This window comes from Pongo abelii, chromosome 2 (genome assembly GCF_028885655.2).
Source record: "Pongo abelii isolate AG06213 chromosome 2, NHGRI_mPonAbe1-v2.0_pri, whole genome shotgun sequence".
Classification (NCBI taxonomy): Eukaryota; Metazoa; Chordata; class Mammalia; order Primates; family Hominidae; genus Pongo; species Pongo abelii.
The window spans coordinates 111,721,530-111,743,089 of record NC_085928.1 but is presented as its reverse complement, the minus strand read 5'-3'; the positions used below and the strand labels follow the sequence as shown (position 1 = coordinate 111,743,089).

General features: G+C 45.1%; 1 protein-coding gene across 2 annotated transcripts in view; it reads right to left on the bottom strand.

The window, feature by feature from the left end:
- The window catches only part of CCDC13 (coiled-coil domain containing 13), a 64,835-nt gene extending 45,572 nt beyond the window's left edge, over nt 1-19,263 (bottom strand). The window contains exons 1-3 of one of the 2 annotated variants that reach the window (XM_054552221.2): nt 18,970-19,263; nt 3,988-4,214; nt 2,941-3,089 (exon numbers count right to left, since the gene is read on the bottom strand). In XM_054552221.2, the coding sequence (XP_054408196.1) occupies nt 2,941-3,089; nt 3,988-4,208 (370 nt within the window). In that variant the 5' untranslated portion in view covers nt 4,209-4,214; nt 18,970-19,263. The remainder of the gene's footprint in view (nt 1-2,940; nt 3,090-3,987; nt 4,215-18,969) is intronic. The other variant, XM_002813873.6, reaches the window with a different exon arrangement.
- Nucleotides 19,264-21,560: the final 2,297 nt, after the last annotated feature.

Genomic DNA, 21,560 nt, shown 5'->3' with positions numbered 1-21,560 from the left:
TTTTAACATGACCATCATATGCCTCAGAACAAGAAGAAGGGTGACAACTGGTAGAAAGCAAACAGGCACTTGATGGCTTTCAAATCACCTCAGCCCAGGCTTGCTCCTGCCAGCCTGGGCGAGGCAGTGAGTGGGGCAACTAGGAGTAGCTGCCCTTGGAATCTCACGTCTGCTGAAGAAGACAAGGACACACCAAGAGAAAAGGCTCAGAACAGACCTGGAGCCCTGGAGTATCTAGAGGGAGACAGGCCCCATTCAGCACCAAGATGGTACACTTTGCTCCCTGGCTCCTTTAATAGGTTGTGTGTCAGGAGGGTGACGGGGGTGGTGATAGTAAAGGATCACTGTGAAAATCATGAACTCTAGCAGTTAAAGAAATGCAATTTCAACAGAGGTCTGGTTCTGGTTAAGATGGAGTAAGCGCACTCTACCCTGTCTCTTTCACCGAATACAACCAAAAGCCCTGGATAGGATGTGTGAAGCAGCTACCTGAGGGTTCCGGACATAAATGGTAGCAAGCATATTGGGGAAGGAAACCGGACCTAGAATTACAATGGTCCAGTAGTATGTTTCCTCCCAGGACTCAAATCAGCACAAATTCTGGAACTGGCCATCAGAAAGAGGTCCAAGAGAAGGTCTTTCTAGTCCAAAGAGCAGGAAGTGGGGCTCAGACAGAATGGAAAAAATCCTCCGGGTATTTTTTTTTCCTGTTCTTTCCCAACCCTGTCTCCAGGCAAGCTCTACTGTTGAAGCTGCAACCCCTTGATAAATGGGGGTGGCAGTGGATGGGCAAACACAGAAATGCTAACTATCTGGCTAAATAGAATAGTTCTTCCTTTGGGTTCTTTAAAATATGTATAATAGTTGAGCAAAAAGTATAACATTGACTGGTGGGATTTTCAATATATATAGATATAATACATATAAAAACTGCAATAGAAAGGGAGAGGTAAAGGGACCTGAATAGTGGTAAAGTTTCTACATTCAATTTGAAGTGGTAAAATATTAGTTCTATGTAGACTATGAAAAGGTAATATATATTTTGTAATCATTAGATCACTAAAAAATTGTACAAAAAATATAGTAAGCAAACAAAACCCAAAGGAATCACTAAAAATCCAGCCAAAAGAAACCAATCTATCAACTCTCAGTAGCCTGTCACTTGCAGCACAGTTTAAAAACATAAATGGAGGCCAGTCGCGGTGGCTCACACCTGTAATCCCAGGACTTTGGGAGGCCGAGGCGGGCAGATCACAAGGTCAGCAGTTCGAGACCAGCCTAGCCAACATGGTGAAACCCTGTCTCTACTAAAAATACAAAAATTAGCTGGGTGTGGTGGCACACACCTGTAATCCCAGCTACTCAGGATGCTGAGGCAGGAGAATCACTTGAACCCAGGAGGTGGAGGTTGTGGTGAGCCAAGATGGTGCCACTGCACTCTAGTCTGGGCAACAGAGCAAGACTCTGTCTCAAAAAGAAAAAAATTAAAAACATAAATGGGCTTGTCAGATTTTCTCTCCAAAACGTGAGAATGGAAATCAGAAATGGTGACTTCAGAGTGAAGACTGGATTTAAGTGCTTTTCAGGGACACTTAGGGCTGGCAGTCAGATGAGACCACAACCAAGTCTGGGCTTTGGCAAAGCTTGCAAGAGACAGTTAACAATGAGAGGGGCTGGGGAAGAGGGAGTAACCCCAGATCTGCTTCCCAGGTCTGCTGGGTGGAGATGTATCTCCTGCTCCCCCTGGAGCCCATCAGCTTCTCTACAGCCTTGCAAAAGTGCAAGCGGCCCCTTCCACAGCTGAATCTGTAGCCAGGCTGAGTGTAGGCTTCCTTAGCCAGGCTTTGTGTTTTTTGTTTCAGGCAGAAAAGGTCAAAGAATGGAGGGAGGTGCATTAGGCTACCGTGAGTCTTTAGGATACCAAATTCCCCTTGCTTTGTAATTCAGCATTGACTGACCAGAGCTTTGGTCCTATGAACGTACCTATCCTCAAACGCATTTACTCTCAAAGGCAAGAACGGATAGTCTGGTAGATGCTGAGTCAGCCCTGTTGCTCTCTGTGATTGGTGACATCTATAATACTTTCTTATTTATTAGCCATCTGGGAATTGCTCAATGGGTATATACATAACAGAGGACAATCAAGTCCAAAGTCCTCACTACATCAGCAGGGCGAAAGTCAAACTCATAACCACAGAGCCAATGTCCAGCTCACAACCAGGATCAAAGGTCATTCCCAGACCTGCAAAGCCAAGGTCCTCACCAGACTCATGGGGCCACCATGAGGTCTCCACCAAAACAGCTAAGGTCTAGCCCAGACTTACAGGGCCAAGGCCCAGCCCAGACCTTGTTGGTGGTTGGGTCCCATGATATCCTCCCAGAACAGGTGACTCATCTACCTTTCTGGAGCAGCAACAGCAGGTGCTGTAGAGTTCATACCTGGCTCTACTGGGGCTTTTTTTCTTTTTTTTTCAAGACAGGATCTCACTCTGCTGCCCAGGGTTCAGTGCAGTGGGGGTGATCATAGCTCACTGCAGGCTGCTGGGGCCTTTTTATGTTCACAACATAACATGTGAGCCAGTGCACCAAGGAGAAAAGGATCCTGCCAGTCCCTGAACATGCTGCGAGCATGATGGCGAACCCTTGTCATTAGTCCCAGCTGGGTCACCAACATTGCCTATGATGCTTGCCTGCTGGCCCTTCTGGCCCATTTTTAAATCCCTCATTGCTCCCTGTGCTCCCATTTTCTGGTAGGCTGGCCTCCCTGGGGCCACTCTTTTCCTCTACCCTCTCCCTAACTTCCAGGACTCCTCTGGACAAGCTTGACCACAACTGACTCTTGGCACTCTCTTGGGAACCTGCTCTCTGGAACCTGCTGTCTGCCCTATCTGAAGTCCCTGGACTGCGGGGCAAGGACTGTCACAACAATGGTGGAGCTACCTGTGAAGGCAAATCTGTCCTCTTCTATTTTCTTTTTGAGGTGTTTGATTTCAAAGTCCCTTTCCCTCAGCAGCTTATACAATCGCCCGTTCTCATCCACTGTTTCCCTGAGCTCATTTCGAAGGTGTTCAATCTCATCTTCAAGCACCCTACAAGGCAAAGGCAGAATTAATGCTCCTCCAAGGCAAAGGCCCTGGTGGGCAGGGGTCAGGCCTCCACTGCCTAGGTGGACAGACGGACACGCAGAGGCAGACACATACACGTGAAAGAAGAAAGATTTCAATGTTGTTCATTAGCTGGCTTCAATAGGGAGTTATAAAAAAAAACCCACTCATAATTCATATTTCTTTTAAGCATCCATGGAACATGCATAAAAATATATTACAGGGCTGGGTGTGGTGGCTCATGCCTCTAATCCCAGCACTTTGGGAAGCCAAGGCAGGAGTCTGTGACTAGCCTAGGCAACAAAGAAAGACCCTGTCTCTAAAAAGAAAAGAAAAGAAAATTAGCCAGGCATGGTGGTGTACACCTGTAATCCCAGTGACTCCAGAAGCTGAGGTGGGAGGATTGCTTGAACCCAGGAGCTTGAGGCTGCAGTGAGCTATCATCCTGCATTCCAGCCCGGATGACAGTACAAGACTCTGTCTCTTAAAAAAAAGTATTGTAGGCTATAAAGGGAATCTTAGCAAATTCTAAATAATAACATTATACAGACTATTTTCTCAAATGGCAAGTGACTGTTTTAGAAATCAATAATAAAAAATAGAAATAAAACAAGAAAACCCAAAACTCATCATATGCTTGGAACTAGAAAAACACCCTATACTCCTAAATTATTTATGGGTTAAGAAGAAATCATAATATGTATTATAAAGCATTTAGAATGGATTGACCACAGAAGCTGTATCAAAACTTGTTAAATGCAGCTATAATTAAGGCTCTAAGCTTCCTTTTATCACTTTAGCTGCATTTTACAAGTTTTGCTATAGCTCCAGTGGTACACACACACACACACACACCCCTGAGAGATTTCAAACTTGCATTTACCTCTTCTCAAAGCTATTTTTTGAGTTTGGCTCCCCTGCGTGGAGAAGGCTGAGGCCACCTGAAACCTCCAAGGGCTCCTCTTGGTCATCAGCTCTGCTTTTGAGGCTCAGTTCTTTTTCCCTCTTTTTCTCCATCTGCTTCTGTAACCGTTTGTGCTGCATCTCCTGCATTGCCTTGAACTGGAGCCGCAAAGTGTTCTGTGAGCTTTCATCTGCTGCCATCCTGCCCTAGGCATCAGAAAAGAAGCCTGAGCTGAAGCAAACTCCACACCGAGCACTCAGCACACAGTCCGCCCTGTCTGTAGCCCCAATCCTGGAGTTTACTGCTTCGCGTTGCATGTATGTCCACGCAGAAGCTTGGAAGCTCCACCCTCACCTCAGATCACTAGAAAGCCAAGGTTGAACTGAGCATCCTCCCCAGTTCCTGAACACGCCACCAGATTGCACATGGCATCAGAATAGTCTCCATCACTCAGACTCAACACTTGACTCTTGCCTGTCCCTTAAATCAATGACTCTCAACTCTGGTTGAACATTAAAATCCCCTAGGAACTCCTAAATAACAATGCTTGGGACCATTTCCAGACCAACTAAATCCCAGTTTCTAGGAACGGGGTTTGGCCATCATTTCTTCTTTTTCTTTAAATTCAGGTATAATTCACATGCAATAAAGTACATAAATCCTGACCATACGGCTCAGTGAATCTTTCCATAGACATATACCTCTGTGGTGACCACCCAGATCAAGGTACAGGGCACTTACAGTCCCTGAGCAGGCTACTTTGTGCCCCTTCCAGTGAATCATCCCCCAAGGTAACCATTATTCTGACCGCTACCACCTAAGATTAATTCTGTCTGGTTTCTTTTTAGTCAGTCTATCAAAGAATAATTTATGTACAATAAAATCCACCAGGTTGGGTGCACTGGCTCATGCCCTGCAATCACAGCACTTTGGGAGGCCAAGGTGAGTGGACTGCTTGAGACCAGGAGTTTGAGACCAGCCTGGGTAACATGGCAAAACCCCATCTCTACAAAAAATTGGCTGTGATGGTGCATGCCTGTAGTCCCAGCTACTTAGGAGGCTGAGGTGGCAAGATCGCTTGAGCCCAGGAAGTGGAGGCTGCAGTGAGCCATGATTGTGCCACTATATTCCATTGAGAGTAACAGTGAGACCTTGTCTCCAAAAAAAAAAAAAAACACCAATTTTATGTGTACAAATGAGTTTTGACAAATATATTCACTTGTGTAAACCACCTCCATCATCATGAAAGAATATTTTCATCACCCCAGAATCCTCCTTTGTGCCCTTTTGCAGTCAATTTCCCGCCAATCCCAATCCCAATCCCAGGCAAACTCTTGTCTGGTTTTGTTCACTACAGTTTTGCCTTTTCTGGAATTTCATGTAACTAGAATCATACAGTAGTTAGCCTTTTGTGTCTGGCTTCTTTTTTGCCCAGCACTACCTTTTTGAGATTCATCAATGTCATTGCACGCATTATAAGCTCATTCCTTTTTATTACTGAGTAATATTACATTGTTTAAATAAACAAGAATTTGATTATACATTCACCTGTTATTGGACATCTGAGCTGTTTCCAGTTTTGGCTATTATGAATAAAGCCGTTATGAACATTCATGTATAAGAAGGTATTTGTGTGAATGTATGTTTTTATTGCTCTTGGGCAAAATATGTAGAAGTGAAAATTCTGGCTTATATGGTAAATTTATGTTTAACTTCATAAGAAACTGCTAAACTGTTTGCCAGAGTGGTTGTACCATTTTACTTTCTTACTAGCAATGGGAGTCCCAGTTGCTCCATGCTTGTCAGCATTTAGGCTGGTCAGTCTAAATTTTAGACTTTCTCATTAGTATGTAAAATGGTATCTCAGCCGGGCATGGTGGCTCATGCCTGTAATCCCATCACTCTGGGCGGCCGAGGTGGGTGGATAACCTGAGGTCAGGAATTCGAGACTAGCCTGACCAACATGATGAAACCCCATCTCTACTAAAAATACAAAATTAGCCAGGCATGGTGACATGTGCCTGTAATCCCTGCTACTTGGCAGGTTGAGTCAGGAGAATTGCTTGAACCCAGGAGGCAGAGGTTGCAGTGAGCTGAGATCATGCCATTGCACTCCAGCCTGGGCAACAAGAGCAAAACTCTTGTCTTAAAAAATAAATAAATAAATAGGCAGGGCACAGTGGCTCATGCCTGTAATCCCAACACTTTGGGAGGCTGAGGTGGGTGGATCACCTGAGGTCAGAAGTTTGAGACCAGCCTGGCCAAAATGGAGAAACCCCATCTCTACTAAAAATACAAAAATTAGCTGGGTGTGGTGACACAGGCCTGTAATCCTCGTTACTCAGGAGGCTAAGGCAGGAGAATCACTCGAACCTGGGAGGCAGAGGTTGCAGTGAGTCAAGATTGAGCCATTGCACTCCAGCCTGGCTGAGGTTGCAATGAGCCAAGATTGCGCCATTGCATTCCAACCTGAGTGACAGAGCAAGACTCTGTCTCAAAATAAATAAATAAATAAAACATAAATAAATAAATTAATCAAAATAAAATAAAAATAAAATGGTATCTCAATGTGGTTTTAATTTGCATTTCTCTGTTGACTAGTTACGTTGAGCATCTTTTCATGTGCTTGCTGACCATGTGTATATCTTCTTTTGTGATGTGTCTATTCACATTTTTTGCCCATTTTTAAATTGTATTAGACAATACAATTTACAGTCACAATACAATCACTCACTGTTACTGAATGATCAGTTTCTTGTACATTCTTGATGTTTTGTCTGTTTGAACTTCACATAAATGAAATAATAGAGCACAGACACTGGAATTATTAAATGCTCCCCTCACGATTTTAAAGTGTAGCCAGTGGTAAGCATCCCTGCCTTAAACCAGCCTCAAGCCACATCATCTACCTATCATCCAATTAATCATAAATCTTGTTTATTTTCCATAAATGTCCTAAAATCTGCCCCCGTGTCTCCATTCCCACTGATACCAGGCTTATAACCACCTTGGGATATCTGCACTTGCTATTACCTCTCCAGGAATGTCCTTCCCCCAGACATCTACCTTACCTACTTCCTCTCAAATGTCACCTTATCACAGAGGTCTCCTCATATCCTATTGTAGAAGGCATCCCTGCCCTCGCTCCCCATGCCCTTGCCCTGTTTTGTCTTCCTCCATGGCACTGAGAGTCATCTGACACATTATATTTTGATTTGTTTACTTGTTGACTGCCTCTCTCCCTCCCCACCAGCTTCACAATGGCAGGCACTGTGTTGTTCATTGCTGTATCCTCAGTGCCTGTAGCAGGGCCTGGTATATGGCAGGCATGGGATGAATATTTGCTGAACAAATGAATAACATTTGCTGAGGGACTAGTTTCTCTAAACTGCAGCTCTGAGCCTGACAGACTCCTGTGCAAAAAGCTTCAGCAGATGCCCCTTAGCCACAAAGCCAAGTCCAATGGCATTAAGCGCTTTGGATTTGGCCTCTGTGTCCTTCTAGCCTGTTTTCCCTTTCATAATGCCAACTTCTAGCTAGTTGTGTTGACTTGCTCCTCTGTTCCTATACCTCCTTCTCCCCCCAAGGCTTAAATCTTGCTGGTCCTCCTACACCCAGCATGAATAGCATGGTCCTTTTCTGACCCGCCAGGAGGAATACTCTACCTCCCCAAACAGCTTCAACTGCTCTATCTGTACCTTCTCAATATACTTATCTCCATCTCGCACACAGGGGTGGTCCCAGAGCCTGTACCCAGTTACTCTTAAACTTGCTTCAATACCAAATCCCCAGGATACAATCTAAAAATGCTGATAACCAGGCCCCACCCCTAGAGAATCTGATTTAAATTAGTCTGGAGTGGAGACCAGGCACGGGATGGTATAACTGCTGCCCAGCTGGTTTTAATGTGCTGTGGGCTGAGCCCAGGGTTTGGCAAAGGTCAAACAAAAGCAGAAGCTGGTGTTATGTTGAAATTCCTTACCAGGCAGCTCTGCCCAGTAAGAGGAACTATAAAGAATTAACTCAGAAAACCTGTATTGTCCACACACATAAATTCCAAAAAACAGGTTTGGCCTTTGACCCGCTCCTAAGAGAGAATCTCTGAGCCCTTGGACCATCCTTCCTGATGAGAGTGTTTTTCTTCACCTGGGGACCTTGGGCCATTCCAGTCCATGTTAATTAACAATGTGATTCATTGCCAGGTGCGGGGTAGGCTGCAGGGGGCTGGAGACCAAGTGACTAAGGTCAACTGTACCTACGTAACCAACTCCTAATAAAAACCCTGGACACCAAGACTCAGGGGAGCTTCCCTGGCTGGCAGTACTCCACGTAAGTTGCCACGAATTGTTTCTGGGAGAAGTAAGTACTGTCAACATGACTCCACTGGGAGAAGACAACTGGAAGCTTGCACCTGGTGTCTCCTGGACTCTGCCCTATGTGCCTCTTTGCTGATTTTGACCTGTATTCTTTCATTGCAATAAACAATACATGTGAGTATAATGGCTGGCCCAAAGGCTATATCCTCTGTTAAAAGATAAACGTTAGGCCAGGCATGATGGCTCACACCTGTAATCCCAGCACTTTGGAAGGCCAAGGTGGAGGCATAGCTTGAGCCCAGGAGGTTGAGACTACAATGAGCTGTGATCGTGCCACTGCACTCTAGCCTGGGTGACAGTCAGACCCTGTCTGCAAAATAAAAAAAGAAAAACTTTAAACAAATCAAATTTAACAGAATTCAATTGAGCAAAGAATGATTCACAAATCTAGCAGCCCCCAGAACCAGAACAGATTCAGAGTGACTCCAGGGCTGCCACCTAGTCGAATAAGATTTATGAACAGAAAAAGGAAAGTGATGAACAGAAAGCACAAGTGAGGTACAGAAACAGCTAGACTGATTACAGCTGGCTGTTTGCCTTTTTTGAATACAATTTGAATAGCTGGCTGCCTGTGATTGGCTGAAACTCTGTGACTGGTACAAGAGTAGACTGCAGTCTGTTTAAATTCCTAGTTAGGTTACAGTTTACTACGTACAGAGAAACCTTTAGGCTGAACTTAGAATATATAAGAAGGCAGCTTTAGGCTACAGTTAGTTTAACACATCCCACAGACATTTTTGTTTGGCTCTTACAGAACACTATGTTAGGATTTGAATTTGTTGCCAACATTCAAAGAATTGTAGTTTCAATATCAGATTTCCAGTGTCAACAAAAACAGTCAAACTCTGTAAAATATTTGAAGAGATGTACTTTTTTTTTTTTTTTTTTTTTTTTTAGATGAAGTCTCGCTCTGTCACCCAGGCTGGAGTACAGTGGCGCAATCTTGACTCACTGCAACCTCTGCCTCCTGGGCTCAAGCAATTCTCCTGCCTCAGCCTTCTGAGTTGCTGGGACCACAGGCATGCACCACCACACCCAGATAATTTTTGTATGTTTTTATACAGACATGGTTTCACCATGTTGGCCAGGCTGGTCTTGAACTCCTGATCTCAAGTGATCCACCCGCCTCAGCCTCCCAAAGTGCTGGGATCACAGGTGTGAGCCACTGCACCCAGTCTGAAGAGATTTATTCTGAGCCAAATATGAGTGATCATGGCCTGTGACACAGCCCTCAGGAGATCCTGACACCACGTGCCCAAGGTGGTCAGGGCACAGCTTGGTTTTATACATTTCAGGCAGACCTGAGGCATCAATGAAATACATTTAAGATATATACCGATTTGGTCCAGAAAAGCAGGACAATTCCAAGGTTGGGAGCAGGGAGCTTCCGGGTCATAAGTAGATTTAAAATTTTTCTGATTGGTAATTGGTTGAAAGAGTTACTATAAATAGAAAGGAATGTCTGGGTTAGAATAAAAGAGACCAAAGTTTTGATCATGCAAATGAAGCCTCCAGGTAGCAGGCTTCAGAGAGAATAGACTGTAAATGTTTCTCATCAGACTTAAGGTCTGTGTTGATGTTACATGTTGGTAAACTTTTCCTGAATTCCAAAAGGGAGGAGAGCATAATGAGGCATGTCCAACCCTTGCTCCCTGAAAGGCCTGAACAGGTCTTTCAGGTTAACTTTGGAGTGCCCTGGCTGAGAAGGAAGTCCATTCAGATGGATGGGGGGAGCCTCTGAATTTTATGTTTGGTTTACACCAGCTTCTTTTATAAAAGTTTACAGTTCTGGCAATGCTGGGCCCATAGTTCACCTTCTTTTATAAAAGTTTACAGATCTGGCAATGCTGGGCCCATCGTCCCACACGGACAGCAGCTGCTATGCAGAGAGTTCCTTTGGTGTACAATATGTTCTTTCCATTAAACCACTGTCCCTGCCACTTCCAGATGCTGCAGCTGGCATATCAGCTGCCCATTATCACTGCACATAAATGTTGTTCTTTCTCTTAAACCTGCTGGATTCACTTTTATTTCCCATCAGCCACAGCAGATGTTTTGGGTTTGTGGCTCCCGCTGTGGATTAAGCCCAGTGGCATCTCAGAGGCTGGCTTCAGCCACTCCTCTACCCGGGAGGCCTTCCTCCCAGGCCTCCCCATCGCAGCCCTTTACCTTCCCACTAACTCCCAGTTAGCCTCTAGGATTCCCCTCAGGGCACTCTGTGGACTCCCAGAATCCCTAGGGCACCCCTTGATCACTAAACTTAACCTCAGTGTATTATAATTATCTATTATTTTATTTACATTACTTCCCTTTACAAAGAGACCTCTTAAGGGCAGTGGTCCTAATACCTTATTCATTTGCTAAATCTCAGCATCTTGCCCAGAAAAGGCCTTCAACTAACGTTTGTAGAATTGTCACTGAATGAATGAACACAGTAACTTGTAAAGCTTTTCTCCACTCCCAACTTGCACTTGAAGTCACTGAGGAACTGATATTCATTGAATGTACACTGTGCCCCAAGCAAATTACTTAACCTCTTTGCTTTCGTTTCCGATTTGTAAAATGGGACTCTGATACTTTTATGAACTTCACAGGGAGGTTGTGAGATTAAGTGGAAGAATGCATGGAAATAATTATCATTATCACTGTATGAAAAGTGGTGCTCTTGGCCCAACGAAGCCTCTGGGATAGACAGTAATGCCTGCACTGAGAGGACACCTGTGGTCCAGACAGGCCCCCAGAGTATTAGTATCTAATCTGTGCTATTCATGAGGCCAGTGGAGATTTGGAATTAATTATCTGGGCTGTGGCCAGGGTGTCTATTTTTATTTTTATTTTTTTAAGATGGAGTTTCACTCTTGTTGCCCAGGCTGGAGTGCAATGGCACGATCTCAGCTCACAGCAACCTCTACCTCCTGGGTTCAAGCAATTCTCCTGCCTCAGCCTCCCGAGCAGCTGGGACTACAGTCGTGCACCACTATGCCCAGCTAACATTTTTGTATTTTTAAAGCTTCCCAGGTGAGCCTAACGTTCAGCTGGTTTGAGAATGAGAGGTGTTAAGCACTCTGAGAGGCTGTGTGGGGAGAGAGAAGCTGTAGGAGAGACAGGCATCTCAGTCAATTTGAAGCTGAATGCAGAAGAAATTCACCTGGGTGGGGAAGGGACAGTGCCTGAGTGGGGGGCAACGGGCTCTCCTGCCAGAACAGCATGTGCAGAGAATGTGATGAGTGTGGGGCACTACGAAGGGTTCAGAATGGCCAGAGGGCAGGGCACATTTGGGGAGGCACCAGAAGAAGGGTCTGATCTGCCCAGCTAAGGAGCCTGGACTTTATCCTGAGGCGTTGGAGATGTTCAGAGGGTGCACACAGGATCAGCTTTGCCTTCTGCAGAGCTGGAGGCAAAGGGCCTAGCTAGGAGGGGGTCTCTGGGAAGCCATGTGGGCCTAAATCAAAACTGCAGCAGTGGAGATGGAGAAGGGGGAACAGGAATTGCTGCCAAATGGAAGGGACTGAAGGCAACTATGCAGAGAAGGAGAAGGGAGAAACCTAGGCGGTTTGGGTTTGAGTGATTGGGGAGATAGCAGGCCCTGACAGAGAAGCAGTTTTCCACGCTGCAGACAAGGTGGTGGACTTTGAGATGCTGGGTGGGCAGCTGGCTGACTGAGATGCTGGGTGGCTTTGGGGTTCAGAAGGGAAGTCTGAGCTGGAGCCTCAGGTAGTTGAGACCTAGAGTATGAACAAAGCAGCATGAGGAGAAGGTGTAGAGTGAGGAGGTAGGAGAGACGGAAGGAGAGGGAAGAGGAAGAAGAGGCAGCTGGAAGCAAGTAACAGCCTGACAGGTTCATCTTGCCTGCTGTCCAGAAAACCAATGCACTGAAAACAGCGAGTTTTGCAGCAAAGAAAGAGTTCGATGGGCCAGTCAAGTGAAAGGAGGGGAGGTAATTCTCAGATCTTCCTCCCACTGCACTGAGCCATGATTGCACCACTGCACTCCAGACTGGGCAAAAGAGCGAGACCCTGTCTCAAAAAAAAAAAAACAAAAAACCAACCAACCAAACAAACAAACAAACTTCCTCTCCAAGAATATTAGCAAATTGAATCCAATGATGTATTTGAAAAATTATACCACATGACCAAATAGGAGTTACTTTAGGTATGCAAGGCTGGTTTAACATTAGAAAATCAATTAACATAAACCTATCACATCAACAGGCTAAAGGAGAAAAGTCACACAATCATATTAATAGACACAGAAAAAGCATTTGACAAAATCCAATGCTCATTCATGATAAAAGCTCTAAGTAAACTAGGAATAGAGGGGAACTTCTTTAATTTGATTAAGAACATCTACAAAAAACATACAGCTACCATCATACTTAGCAGTGAGAAACTACACGCTTTCCCCCTAAGACTGGGAACATGGCAAGATGTCCCTTCTCTCTACTCTCATTCAACATCATACTAGAAGTTCTACCTAATGGAATAAGCCAAGAAAAGGAAATAAAAGATATATATTTTGGAAAGGAAGAAATAAAATTGCCTTGGTTGCAGATGACTGTCTATGCAGAAAATCTCAAAGAATCTATTAGAAAAAAAAGAACAAAAAACTCCTGGAACTTATAAGTGATTGCAGCAAGGTTGCAAGAGGCAAGGTTAATATACAGAAGTCAAATGGTTTCCCACATACTAGCAATAAGCAATGGAAAACTCAAGTTAAAAATGCAATGCCATTTATATTAGCACAAACATTGAAATACTTAGGTATAAATCTTACAAAATATGTGTAAGATCTATATTAGGAGAAATATAAAATTCTGAGAAAAGACTATAAACTATAAAACTCTGATAAAATCAAGAACTAAACAAATAGTTATCTCATGCACACGAAGAGGAAGAATGAATATTGTTAAGATGTCAGTTCTTCCCAACTTGATCTATAGATTCAATGCAATTGCAATAAAGAAATCCCAGCAAATTACTGTATGGATATCGACAAATTGATTCCAAAGTTTATGTGGAGAGGCAAAAGATCCAGAACATCCAAAACAATATTAAAGAAGAACAAAGGTGGAAAACTGACACTACCTGACCTTAAGACTTACTAGGCTAGGCATGGTGGCTCACACCTGTAATCCCAGCACTTTGGGATGCCGAGGCGGGTGGATGGATCACCTGAGGTCAGGGGTTCAAGACCCTGGCAAACGTGGTAAAACCCCATCTCTACTAAAAATATAAAAATTGCCGGGTGTGGTGGTGGGCACCTGTAATCCCAGCTACCTGGGAAGCTGAGGCAGGAGAATCGCTTGAACCCGGGAGGCAGAGGTTGCAGTGAGCTGAGATCGTGCCATTGCACTCCAGCCTGGCCAACAAGAGCAAAACTCCATCTCAAAAAAAAAAAAAAAAAAGACTATAAAATGATAGTAATTAAGACAGTGTGATATTGGTGAAGAAACAGACAAATGAATCAATGAAACCAAATAAAGAGCCCAGAAATAGACCCACATAAATAGAGTCAACTGATCCTTGACAAAGAAACAAAGGCAATGGTGATGGAACAATGAATGTCCACATGTAAAAAAGTGAATCTAGACACAGACCTTATTCCTGTCACAAATATTAACTCAAAATGGATTATATACTGAAATGTAAAATGCAAAACTTCTAGAAGGTAATACAGGAGAAAATCTAGCTGACCTTGGGTTTGGCTATGAGTTTTCATATACAATACCAAAAGCATGATACATGAAACAAAAAAATTGATAAATTCAACTTCATTAAAATTATAAACTTCTACTCTGTGAAAGATACTGTTAAGAAAATGAAAAGAGGCCGGGAACAGTGGCTCATGCCTGTAATCCCAGCACTTTAGGAGGCTGAGGCAGGCGGATCACCTGAGGTCAGGAGTTTGAGACCAGCCTGGCCAACATGGTGAAACCCTGTCTCTACTGAAAATACAAAAATTAGCTGGGCATGTTGGTGTGCACCTGCAGTCCCAACTACTCGGATGGCTGAGGCAGGAGAATCGCTTGAACCCGGGAGGTGGAGGCTGCAGTAAGCTGAGATCACTCCACTGCACTCCAGCCTGGGCTACAGAGCAAGACTCAAAAAATAAAAAAAAATAGAAAACAAGAAAATGAAAGAAAAGAGAAGCCATAGAGACTGGAAGAAAACCTGCCAGACACATATTTGACAAAGGACTATATCCAACATATACAAAGAATTCTGATAATTTAATAATAAGAAAATACCCCAGTTAAAAAGTGGGCAAGGCTGGGCATGGTGGCTCATGCCTGTAATCCCAGCACTTTGGGAGGCTGAGGTGGGTGGATCACCTGAGGTTGGGAGTTCGAGACCAGTCTGGCCAACATGGTTAAACACCCCGTGTCTACTAAAAATATAAAAATTAGCTGGGCGTGGTGGCAGGAGCCTGTAATCCCAGCTACTCAGGAGGCTGAGGCAGGAGAATTGCTTGAACTGGGAGGTGGAGGTTGCAGTGAGCTGAGATCATGCCATTGCACTCCAGTCTGGGCAACAAGAGTGAAACTCCATCTCAAAAAAAAAGAAAGAAAGAAAATAAAGGAAAGTGGGCAAAAGATCTGAACAAACTCCTCAACAAAAAAGAAATATGGATGGCAAGTAGACATACGAAAAGATGTTCAGCATCATATATAATTAGGAAATTGCAAATTAAAACAAAAATGAGATACCATTACATACCTATTAGAATGGCTAGAATCCAAAACATTGACAATGATGGCAAGAATGTGAAGCAACAAGAATTTCTATTTATTGCTGGTGGGGATGCAAAATGGAAAAGCCACTTCGCAAGACAATTGGGTAGTCTTTTTCAAAGCTAAACATAGTCTTGCCATATGATCCAGTAATCATATTTACCTAAATGAGTTTAACAATATATCCACACAAAAACTTGCACATGAAATGTTCACAGTGAGAGGTGACAGCATGCTGGCAGCCCTCGCAGCCCTCGCTCGCTCTGGGCGCCTCCTCTGCCTTGGCGCCCACTCTGGTGGTGCTTGAGGAGCCCTTCAGCCTGCCGCTGCACTGTGGGAGCCCCTTTCTGGGCTGGCCAAGGCCGGAGCTGGCTCCCTCAGCTTGCGGGGAGGTGTGGAGTGAGAGGCGCCGGCAGGAACTGGGGCTGTGCATGGTGCTTGCTGGCCAGTAAGAGTTCTGGGTGGGCATGGGCTCCATGGGCCCACACTCCGAGCAGCTGGCTGGCCGGCAAGCCCCGGGCAGCGAGGGGCTTAGCACCTGGTCCAGCAGCCGCTGTGCTCAATTTCTCACGGGGCCTTAGCTTCCTCCCCACGGGGCAGGGCTGGGGACCCACAGCCCACCATGCCTGAGCCTCCCCCTGCCCCGTGGGCTCCTGCGCGCCCGAGCCACCCCGACCAGCGCAGCCCCCTGCTCTGCAGCGCCTGGTCCCATCAACCGCCCAAAGGCTGAGGCGGGGGCACACAGCGGGACTGGCCGGCAGCTCCGCCTAGGGCCCTGGTGCAGGATCCACTGGGTGAAGCCAGCTGGGCTCCTGAGTCTAGTGGGGACTTGGAGAACCTTTGTGTCTAGCTAAGGGATTGTGAGTGCACCAATCAGCACTCTGTATCTAGCTCAAGGTTTGTAAACACACCAATCAGCACCCTATGTCTAGCTCAGGGTTTGTGAATGCACCAATTGGCACTCTGTATCTAGCTAATCTGGTGGGGACTTGGAGAATATTTATGTCTAGCTAAGGGATCGTGAATATGCCAATTGGCACTCTGTATCTAGCTCAAGGTTTGTAAATGCTCCAATTGACACTCTGTATCTAGCTAATCTAGTGGGGAGGTGGAAAACTTTTGTCTAGCTCAAGGATTGTAAACACACCAATCAGCACCCTGTCAAAATGGACCAATCAGCTCTCTGTAAAACAGACCAATCGGCTCTCTGTAAAATGGACCAATCAGCAGGATGTGGATGGGGCCAGATAAGAGAATAAAAGCAGCCTGCCCCAGCCAGCAGTGGCAACCCGCTGGGGTCTCATTCTGCACTGTGGAAGCTTTGTTCTTTTGCTCTTTGCAATAAATCTTGCTACTGCTCACTCTTTGGGTCCACACTGCCTTTATGAGCTGTAACGCTCACCGTGAAGGTCTGCAACTTCACTCTTGAAGCCAGCGAGACCATGAACCCACCAGGAGGAATGAACAACTCCAGATGCGCCACCTTAAGAGCTGTAACACTCACCGCGAAGGTCTGCAGCTTCACTCCTGAGCCAGCGAGACCATGAACCCACCAAAAGGAAGAAACTCCAAACACATCTGGACATCAGAAGGAAGAAACAAACTCCAGACACGCCACCTTTAAGAACTGTAACACTCACCGCGAGGGTCCGCGGCTTCATTCTTGAAGTCAGGGAGACCAAGAACCCACCAATTCTGGACAGAATGGCTTTACTCATGATTACCAAAAATCAGTAAAAAAAAAAAAAGATGTATTTCAATATGTGAATAGATAACCTGGTACACTCATACCGGGGAATATTATTCAGTGATGAAAAGAAATGAGCTATCAAGCCATGAAAACACATGAAAGAAACCTAAATGTGTATTGTTAAGTGAAGAAGCCAGTCTGAAAAGGCTACATGCTGTATAATTGCAAACTGTATAATATTCTGGAAAAGGCAAAATTACAGAGAAGTAAAAGATATCAGTGATTGTAAATCCCTTCTAAATGAAAAATATCAGTGGTTTCCAGGGGTTGGCAGGAAGGAAAAATGAACAGTAAAGCCTAGGGGGTTTTTAGGGAGGTGAAACTGTTCTGTATACTTTAATGGTGGATACACAGCATTACACATTTAGCACAACTTGTAGACCTGTGCAACCTTAAGCAAGGAACACTGGCCAGGTGTGGTGACTCACAGCTGTAATGTCAACACTCTAGGAAGCCAAGGTGGGAGGACCACTTGAGGCCAGGAGTTTGAGACCAGTTTGGGCAACATAGCAAGACCATATCTCTACAAAAAATAAAAAAATTAGCCGGGCATGGTGGCATGTGCCTGTGTTCCCAGTTACTCAGAAGGCTGAGGTGGGAGGACTGCTTGAGCCCAGGGGTTGGAGGCTACAGTGAGCCATGATCATGCCACCGCACTCCAGCCTGGGTGACAAAGTGAGACCCTGTCTCAAAACAACAACAACAACAGATGAACTCTAATGTAAACTATGGACTTTAGTTAGTAATAACATACCAATATAGTTGTATCAACGATAACAAATGTACCACACCAGTGCAATGTGTAAGATGTTCACAACAGAGGAAATGGGAATACGGAATGTATAAAGGAACTGTTTTTTGCTTAATGCTTCCAAAAATCTGCTTTAAGTCTATTAATTTTCTTTTAAAAGTAAAGGCTAAGCTGGGCGTGGTGGCTCATGCCTGTAATCCCAGGACTTTGGGAGGCTGAGGTGGGTGGATTACCTGAAGTCAGGAGTTCGAGACCAGCCTGGCCAACATGGTGAAACCCCATCTCTACTAAAAATACCAAAATTAGCCAGGCGTGGTGGCAGGCGCCTGTAATCCCAGCTACTCAAGAACCCGAGGCAGGAGAATCGCTTGAACCCGGGAGGCAGAGGTTGCAATGAGCTGAGATCGCGCTACTGCCCTCCAGCCTGGGCAATAGAGCGAGACTCTGTCAAAAAAAAAAAAAAAAAGTAATAATAATTAAAAAAATAATAAAGTAAAGGCTAGAGCTGCATGGAAAGAACTCTTGGCTCAGGTACGACTTAGAGCCAGGGAGTGGGAAGAGTGGCATCCGCTCAGGAGTCCTATGAGGAAGCAAGATCCCACAGGATGTGGGACCATAGGTGACAGAGACCAGTGAGGAAGGACTGAGACCCCTTGCCCCATCGGCCTGCCACTTTTTTCATTGTTTTTCTCTTCCTCTCTCCTTCTCTTTCTTTTCTTTTACTGTGTTCTTTTCGAGTATTCTCAACAACAGCCTAGGGGCCTGGAGGTGTGGGGAGGCCGCCGACGGATGCCTAGTTTGGCGCCCTATACACTGCTAGCATCTTCCTAGGGATGGGTTTGGGATGGGAGCGGGGTGATGCTCTGGTTCTCAGGGCTGGAGTCCGGGCTTGGAGGGTAACTCCCTCTTGCGAGTCCCCAGTCCTGTGGGGGCTGGGCCTGGAAGGGGAACTGGGAGATGGGAAAGTGCACACCGTCGGGTCGCATCTCTCGGTGCGGTGCCAGAGGGCCCAGTGGCAGAGGCCCAGCAGACAGCGCTTGTCAGGCGGACCTGAGTTCGAGTTCTGACTGTGCCATCTACGCTATGACTTTGGGGCAGGTGACCCACTCTCTGCGCCTCACTAACCCATGTACTGCATGGAAAATAAGCGTCTGCCTGGGGAAGAAGAGGGCTGTGTGTGAAGATTCAAAGGACGAAGGGGAAGAGTCCTCGCTGGGCGCCCAGCACGCGGTGAGCGCCCGGCCAGTGGCAGCGCGCTCGGGCTGGGGTTGCGCTCGGGCTCGGTTCCGCGCCCCCGGCAGCTGCAGGCTTTCCCAGCTCTGGCCCAAGCCCTTCCGCTCTCCCCGGCACTTACAGCGGTCTCTCTCCACTTCTGCCTTCTAAGACCGCCGCGGCTAGGTCACCTCCTCCGGACGCCGGCACGCGCTGCCCTGGCAACCGTCACCAGGGAAACAAGCGACGTCACTTGAGCGTTTTCAACGCTGCTCTACGGGGGCCGAGGGGGCGCCAAGAGTTCTGAAAGTGACAGAGGCGCTGATGGCGCGCTGGGCTGGATCCAAGCGGGCATGATCTCGAGTGCGCTGGAGATTTTTAATCTTCTGGAGTATATATTTTAAAAAGTTTTGTGGACCAAACGTTCTGCACAGAGATGCCCATTCCGCTCTCCTGTTGGGGAGTTAAAAAGCGATCGATCTCACCATGAAATTTAAAGTAGCCATTCAGATATATTTGAAAAATGTAAAACGGTGTGGGGAAAGGCCATGTTATGATGGTGAGTGAAGGAAGCAGGACGCAATATAGCAATGCTAAATAAATAAAGTTGTGTTTATTTCAAAATAGGCACTAAAACAAGATCGAAATAGAAATATTAAAAGTGGTTGTATTTGGGTAGTGGAATAGCAGTGCTGTGTTTTTATTTTTACACTTTAGAGGATTTTTAAAATGAAGAACATCGTTTATTTTCATAAAGGAAAATACTTGTATTTTTTTTTTTAAATGGCACCTTCCAATGTAAGACACTACTATATTTCAGGGCAATATGGGGTGGGAGGCAAATTTCTAGGAAAGATGATTCAAGGGAGTTTTTCTATCTATCTGTCTATCTATCTATCTATCTATCTATCTATCTGTCTATCTATTTATTTGAGATAGAGTCTCGCTGTGTCGCCCAGGCTGGAGTGCAGTGGCACGATCTCAGCTCATTGCAACCTCCATTTCCCAGGTTCAAGCGATTCTCCTGCCTCAGCCTCCTGAGTAGCTGGGATTACGGGCACCTGCCACCACACCTGGCTAATTTTTTTAATTTTAGTAGAGACGGGGTTTCACCATGTTGACCAGGCTGGTCTTGAACTCCTGACCTCAGGTGATCCGCCCGCCTTGGCCTCCCAAAGTGCCGGGATTACAGGCGTGAGCCACAGCGCCTACCCAAATATTTATCCAGGCCTTCGTAATTTGAAAGTCTTGGTAGTTGTTTTTCTATTTTTTTCTTCATAAGGTGAATGAATACCCATCCCATAGACATGCGTACATAAGATAGGGCACTAGACTGCCATCAGCACTGCAGGTATAAACCCGAAGTTTCCTGATAAAGGAAAAATGGATCTTTCCCGTTGGTCTCCAATTGCTGCCTGGTGAGCTGAGGGTGGGAGACCTATAATATACAGGTGGCAGCAAAGAGAGACAGGATAAAGAGTAGGATTCAGGTAGATGTGAGCCTCAAAGGATTAGGGTTTTTTAAATATGGTGTGTGTAGTGAGGAGTATCATTCGTTTGCCTCATGACCACGATGGGACTATGTGGCATAGGAAAAGGAATAGCCAGGTCTACTTAGAGGGCTTCTGGAAAGCATGGTTCCTAGCAGAAAGCCAGGTTTTCATTAAAATAAGAACATGCTGTGAGAAAATTAAGGATGCAAGATAATTTCAGAACTGACTTTCTAGAATGTATGTATTAGAAAGTTTGGGAAAGGGGGTAACATTTGCTCCAGCAATCCAAGGATTATTTTTGACGAGGATATCATTTTTGCAGTAACCCGTTTTTTAAAAAGAGGGATGATTTTCCTCTAGGTTTGTTACTTTTCCACGGTCACCACTAAGGCTCTCATGCCATTTTTTTTTCTGCCCAAAATTCTCTTGAGAATTTTCTTTAGTTTATAAGCTTGACATTTTATCATCCAAGAAGCTGGCGAATCCAATCTGGGTCACCAGTATTTCCTCATGTAGAGTATACAGATGTTTGTTAATTCCAGCCCACTTTGTTTCTCTAACCAGAAGTATCTGTAGGACACTGCCCTTTGTATTTTGCTTTTTAATTTGAAATTATATTGAGATTATTATAGAATCACATGCAGTTGTAAAAAATAAGAGATCCCCTGTATACTTTTCCAGTTCCCCACAATGATAATATTTTGCAGAACTTTAGTATAATATTCAACCAGGATATTGACATCGATACAACCTACTCCTCTTAGATTTCTCCAATTTAACTGTACTTTTCTTTTGATTTATCATGTGTCAGTTTGTGTAACCACAACCATCAAGATACCAAATACTGGCCAGGCACGGTGGCTCATGCACGCCTATAATCCCAGCATTTTGGGATGCTGAGGCGGGCAGATCACTTGAGGCCAGGAGTCCAAGACCAGCCTGGCCAACATGGCAAAATCCTATCTCTACTAAAAATAACAAAAATTAGCCAGGCATAGTGGTGCTCACCTGTAATCCCAGCTACTTGGGAAGCTGAAGCATGAGAATCACTTGAACTCAGGAAGTGGAGGTTGCCAGTGTGCTGAGATCGCGCCATTACACTCCAGCCTGGGCGACAGAGTGAGACTATCTCAAAAAAAAAAAGAGATACCAAATACTTACTATCACAAGGATCTCTCTGTTGTGATTTTATAACTATGTACACTTCCCTCCCTCCTCCTGCCCTAGTCCTTAACCCTTT